Source organism: Gambusia affinis, linkage group LG02 (genome assembly GCF_019740435.1).
Source record: "Gambusia affinis linkage group LG02, SWU_Gaff_1.0, whole genome shotgun sequence".
Taxonomy (NCBI): Eukaryota; Metazoa; Chordata; class Actinopteri; order Cyprinodontiformes; family Poeciliidae; genus Gambusia; species Gambusia affinis.
In genome coordinates this window covers 25495621-25501620 of record NC_057869.1, presented here as the reverse complement: position 1 = coordinate 25501620, position 6000 = coordinate 25495621, and the positions used below count along the sequence as shown (strand labels likewise).

At 42.3% G+C, this 6000-nt stretch overlaps 2 protein-coding genes across 15 annotated transcripts in view; both read right to left on the bottom strand.

Annotated features, from left to right (window-relative positions):
* Positions 1-6000, bottom strand: part of neo1a (neogenin 1a) — a 255108-nt gene that overhangs the window by 56937 nt on the left and 192171 nt on the right. The window lies entirely within an intron of this gene.
* LOC122840823 (neogenin-like) lies at positions 42-5552 on the bottom strand. Its single transcript, XM_044133535.1, has 8 exons — positions 5113-5552; positions 4261-4455; positions 3205-3237; positions 2937-3005; positions 2143-2275; positions 1785-2029; positions 1115-1207; positions 42-817 (listed from the first exon to the last, which is right to left on the bottom strand). The coding sequence occupies exons 2-8, from the start codon at positions 4301-4303 to the stop codon at positions 579-581; spliced, it is 855 nt and encodes a 284-aa protein (XP_043989470.1). The 5' UTR covers positions 4304-4455; positions 5113-5552; the 3' UTR covers positions 42-578.

Here is a 6000-nt window from a genome sequence, read left to right as displayed (position 1 = left end):
GAATTGATATATTTAGCAAGTGTTTTACGAACTGCATTTTATCACCTTTAGTTCAAAATCTGAAATACTGATCAAAGATTAACTAAATTCTGCACCGTGCAGGTTTTTATTCAAGCAGTTTTCCACTGCTTTTACTCCATCTGTGAAAACACAAAAAAGGCCTGTTTCACATCTATGTTACTGGCACCTCACATAGATTGAAACTGCAGTATTTAAACCAAGTAAACCCTTATTCGAGATCCTTTAAAACTGTGAATTTTTTTTACGTTATTTGTGAAAACACCTGTATGGGGGGAAAAGATAAATTGTTCATCTAAAAGCCTTGGGGTGGAAGAAATAAATGCTGACTGGAAAGTGTAGCAATATATGGAAACATTAAGAAAAATCCTCAATCTGTAACCAACTGTTTGGGTCTAGGCTCCTCTATTGCAACAACAAGACGAAAAAAAGAGGGAATTTGCGTTGGCATTTTAATCCCAACATTGTTTGAAAAACTAGAGAAAATCTGCAAGACAGCAGAGAAGAATTACAAACGTAACAAGATGGCGGCAGCTGCCCGCAGACGAATAATCAAATGCTCAATAAGTGAAAGTGGCCTGCCCTCTTGCGGCTTTCTTGAGTTGTCCAGCAGGGGGCAGTGTCTCACCTGAAGAGTCCACCCTCTCTAGGTGGGAGATGGGGGTGGCGCAGGCGTGCGGGCGAGGGTACCCGCTGCCTTGATGGTAGAGGTAGCTGCGTGTCGGTGATACCAGGCTGCCCATGTGATAATGGTGATGATGGTTATCGAGGGAATGGATGGGGTGAGCACTAATCACAGCTGTGAATGGAAATGGACGTGGATACACACAAAACAAACAGGATGAGAGATGCTTAATGAACGATGAGGATTCAAGCATGCAGGTTCCTGCCATAGACACGCTCCCAGCCTGGGGTTCGTCACTCAGGAGGTGGACAAATTCACAAAGAAACAAATCAAAGAAGCATGGAATAGATGAATCTGTTGCTTTTGATTTTGAGAGATTCCTACTATTTGTTTATTTTTTTTCCCCATAATTACTACTGAGTTGCTGTGACACGTTCTCTCACACATACACACACACACACACACACTTACGCTGGGGCGGCTGAGCGTCAAAAGGCATCATCATTTTAGGCCTCATCACCCGGCGGCCTGCAAGTGTGGACATGCTGTCGTCTGATTCGTGGCCTAAAAGGTACGGTGGAAATGAGCCAATCAGATCAGTTGCTATTCTGACGTTGGGTGTTTCTAGCTAATGATCCCTCATTACTCTAATCCGCTTCGTATCGCTGTGTGATATTTCCAAATGTCAACTCCGATTGTCGCCTGCACTTGAAGGAAATCGCGGCAATCACGAGGGCTCGCGGCGTTATGATGTGTGATGAGCGTCGTGAGCCATGTCATGATAAAGCATGAAATGTTTTGCATGGCAACCACAGACAAATAAAAAAAAAAAAAAAAGGAGAAAAACACATCCTTCCCTAAAAATTGTCCAATAAACCTCCAGACAGGCTCCTGGAAGCATACCAGCAGGTTCTTATTGGATTTCCAGCTCAAATAATGAACTCACTTTTTTTTTTTTTTTTTGTCAATCTCCTGAAATGCCACTTCCTGTCTGCCAGGCAGAGTCAAACTTATGCTGGATGTTATTATGAATGTGCACTCAGGCAGCAAGGGTGACATTTCGCTTTGATCCGTTTTTTTTTTTTTTTTCCAAAACATTAACTCAGAAGTGTTGCCTTTTACGGGCGTTGGCAAACCTGACCTCGGTAGGAGTTGCGCCGCTGCTGCAGGTGGGGGTTGCTCTCCAGGCCGCTGTCGGCGGGGGTGATGTCCTGCGAGGTGCGGGGGATGGGCGTCTCGGTCATGACCGGGTTGGGTTCCGGCGACTTGTCTATGGGTTTCAGTTCCAGCCTCTCGTGGTGAATCCAAAGGTCGGGCGGCTTCAGGTCTTTGGAGTTTCCCTTGTACTTATGGGAGCCGTTTGACGACTTCGAGGCCGCTCGCTTTCTGGCAGGGCGAAACGGCACGAAAACCTCGGTTATACAAGCAAAGAAGACAACCGGAAGAGAGAATGATGATGAAACAAATGACAGAGTGAAATGAGTCAGTGAAGGTCTCACTTTTTCTGCTGGGACGTGCTGCGCCGCGTGCACAGTAAGGCTCCCACTACCACCACTATGGTGGTGAAGACTCCCACTGCGATTATGCTGACGATGATCACGGTGAGATTCTCATTTCTGGGACCTATTTTACCTCGAGAGGAGAGAAAGTGAATTAGACTAGAAGTGCTAAGTCACATGAACAGGAGCATCTTGAGCACCGTTAACCCAAAGTTGCCGCTTCAGTCGTTCATATTAATGTGAATTTTGGTGTCTGAAAAGCTCTACAGGTTCTCCAACACCACTTTTGAATCAGTCTGGGCTTTTAGCTGGACCACCATTGTTTTCACACCTGATAGTTCGGTTGACTCGGTTCGATTGGGGACTAATGTTGGCACGTTTGTTACATCGTCAGCTGGAGCGGTTTGCTTTCACACGGCGATGTGTCAAGCAACCCGAATCAATCAAAAAACCTATCACCCAGCCCTTACATGTGGTGGGACGCCGCCAGGAACTACGGAAGAAAATGACACAAAAACCTCAGGAGACACAACTTTGTCCTTCACAAAACGAAAACCACAATGGAATGGGGACACATTGTACAGATTTTGTCTTTGGGAAAAGATGACGAGACATTTCTCCTGCTAGTGCATAATTGAGGGAAATGGTGCTTCTGTGATTTATTTTTGCTCTTTCTCCGTCTCTTTCTGCTGTAAATGTCATTCTTTGAGAAACAAGGCAGGGGTGGCCTTCCAATTAGCTTTAAAAGCCAATGACAATCACAGACTAGTCAGCAGGTGGGATTAAGGACTTACCATCTGAATTTCGAGGGGCAACTGGATACGAGTTGCCTGGAGGTCCTGGCTTTGGTGGGATATTTGAAGCTGAGTCAAACAGAGAGAAAGAAAATAAGATTCTCTAGGCCTTCTGGTGCAAATTCAACGGTCTACAAACTCTACGAGCACAAACACAATCTGGCAGTCATGCATTGCAAGTTGTCATCAGCCCAGAAGATGGAGATGCTTAGAAAGAGAAGCACACGAGGTGTGGCTGGCAGTGATAAAGTGAGAAGAGGGAGTTTACCTTGGTCATTAGCCATTTTGTCAGAGGACTCAGCTTAACAGGCCAAAGGAGAGCAGAGAGGAAGAGACAATAAAACGCAAAACAAAAACAGTTAGCTGAGAAGAGCGGCAAGGGAAAGAAATACGGGGGCGGGAGGGCAGATGGGGACTGTGGGGGTAAGAGGGGCAAATCTAGGGAAATTAAAAACATGTGAGAAAACCAAAAACAGTTGCTGAACAGACAGAGCAGAGCTGATAAAAGGAGCAAAGCGTCGATCCAGAAATGATTCAATCGTCCCACAATAAAACCACAGATTGATTTCCAAAACTGAAAATGCTTTGCAAAACAAAACAAAAAATAAACAATAAGACATAACAGTAAAATAAAAGAGCCCTGCTAAGTAACTGAAATTAAAACCAAAATGCGCTGCGTGCGGCTCCCCAACCCAATTCATCCTGAGTGTTTTAATACGATCTGCGCTGCGGAGCAGATTTCAAAGAGAAAGACTCATATGGAAGCAATAAACACAACTTTGGAAAAAGTCTATGGCAAATAAAAGTAAAGAATATAGATAAGTCAGTGCAGAATTTTAATTTAATGTCTCAGATTATTAGTAAGTAGGGCGAGCTGACAGGAAATAGCTGCTGCAGTAATAAAAGTAAAGTTCTAAAGCTGCCTCAGTTGATGTGTAGTGTCTGTATCTTAATGTTAAAAGTATTTGAACTTGATGAAGATTTTCACATTCTCCCACATTACAACCACAAAAATCACTGCATTTCTCTACGTTTGTTTATTTCTTTTATTTTTCTATGTTTTGGATGCGGGTGTCGGCCAGAAGCAACTTTTTCAATGAAACCTTGGTGCTCAGGTGGAAAATTTGTGCTTTTCATTAGTTGCTGAGTGGAGTAGTCGTTAACTGGGCTCTATGTTTGCGATATACCCAAGGAAGAAAAACAACTGAATAATTTATTCATTGGAAATCATAACAGGAGCCCTGCAGTACAACAAATTTGTAAGCCTTGCTGATGCGCTCACTTCGATCTGTGGACCTTTCTCCTGCACATTTTGGACACTTACTCTTGGGAGTTCTGAACTGCACCGGCTCCGACATGGGCCCCATTCCTTTGGAGTTCCTGGCCTGGATCTTGAAGTAGTACGTGGTGTCCAGAGTCAGCTCCTGGATCTGGTGTGTGAGGCGGTTCCCCACCACAGGCTCGATGACCCAGTCGTGGACCACCGCGTTGACGTCCGTGCTGTAGTAGATAATGTAACCTGAGAGGACAAGACAGGCAGAGTTAGACTGCAATTTGAAATACAGAATGGGAATTTTTGTTTTGCACCGATTGAGATAAAACTTCAAAACATTTTCTACAACTCGGCACACAAGATAGTGGACATCCATGTCGATAACCTTTGTAATTGCTCATTTCAACGAGGTTATTGTTCCTTAGGATGTAGATTTAAATAACACTTTCCGTTTTAAATTGTGAAATTTTTAAGGTTGAGCAACAAAGGATTATGGGATGTTTAACCAAAACAGAAAAGCAATGTCAGCACTGGGGCTCATTTTTCTTTTACATGGTGTTGAAAGAAGTAACATAAATAACATTGGTAATAAATATCCACAGTATTAATGTTAGATATTGATATCAACCCAAATTTTTAGACCGGTGCATTCTTAATTAATACTACGTAAATTTCATTTCAAGATAACGGAGCAATAAAACTCATTGAAAAGTTACATTTAGGCAGATTCACATAGATGTTTAATACTTAAACAAAAAATACATCAAAGAAAAGTTTGAAGTTTGTTTCTCCCTCAGCAGTGGAAAACTGGCACCATTTTCAAATCAGACCTCTGTATCAGATATAAATTCTCAAAATAGTTTTATGACACATGCGAGAGCCACAAGGCAGTTTGATGCTCACCGGTAATTTTCCCGTTGGCTTCAGAGGGAGGCTGCCAGTTGACTATTATGGTGCGTGGCTTGTTCTCTTTGCTCACCACTGTCACGTCTTTTGGGGCGGAGCTGGGGACTGAGGCACGGACAATTGACAATCAAAATGAAACATCAGATAGAAAATAATTGTGTTGCTGTGACTGATATTGTTTGACCTTATGGGATGCATTTGTTTGCTCACGTGTGCGACAAACCCCTGCCTGGGACGGAGTAGAAACCTTTAGAAAACAGTTTAAATTCTCCATTTGTCACTTAAAGTACCTGCTTCGTTCTGTTCGGTGTTGTGAAGGTGTTAACAAAAATCTTTTGTTGTATCTTAGTGTGCAAAAATACAGTAACGGTGTTTATATTAAAAAGTGGCAAGAACACTAAACAAGGATTACAAAGTTTATCCCGTGAGAGGTAAAATATTTTAAATGGCTCCTAATGCTCGTTGTTAGTCAGAGTGGAACATGTGCCTTTCATTATCTTCATCATTTACATTTTAGTTAGTTGAGTTATGAATTATATTTACTCTTTAAGCTTTAAGCTCTCCAAAAATACTGAAAATATATACCATGTTCTAACTGCTTAAAAAAATAGCAGCAAAAACAGGAAAGCAGCAATAAGCCTATGCACTGTCTTCATTGGGGGGTTTTTAGTTGCAAAAAAAATATATTGCCAAGAACATTTGCACAGACTGTTACACTGCTCTCATTTTGTCAATGATCCGCCCCTCTGTGAGCATAATTTCATTCTGTGATGTAGGGGATGTGGCATCACAGGCACAACATCAACAGGTAATATTAAAACAAATCATTGATTCATTGGGATTAACTAATTAAAGGGAAACTATATTCACAAGAGGAATGCCCAA

Excerpts from the sequence above, each read along its gene's own strand:
- LOC122840823 (XM_044133535.1), bottom strand. The coding sequence starts at position 4,303 with ATGGGGCCCATGTCGGAGCCGGTGCAGTTCAGAACTCCCAAGA. Across the intron at positions 2,276-2,936 it reads TGCCCCTCGAAATTCAGATG|GTAAAATAGGTCCCAGAAAT; the intron begins GTAAGTCCTTAA and ends TCTCCTCTCGAG. Across the intron at positions 1,208-1,784 it reads GCGGCGCAACTCCTACCGAG|GCCACGAATCAGACGACAGC; the intron begins GTCAGGTTTGCC and ends CGTACCTTTTAG.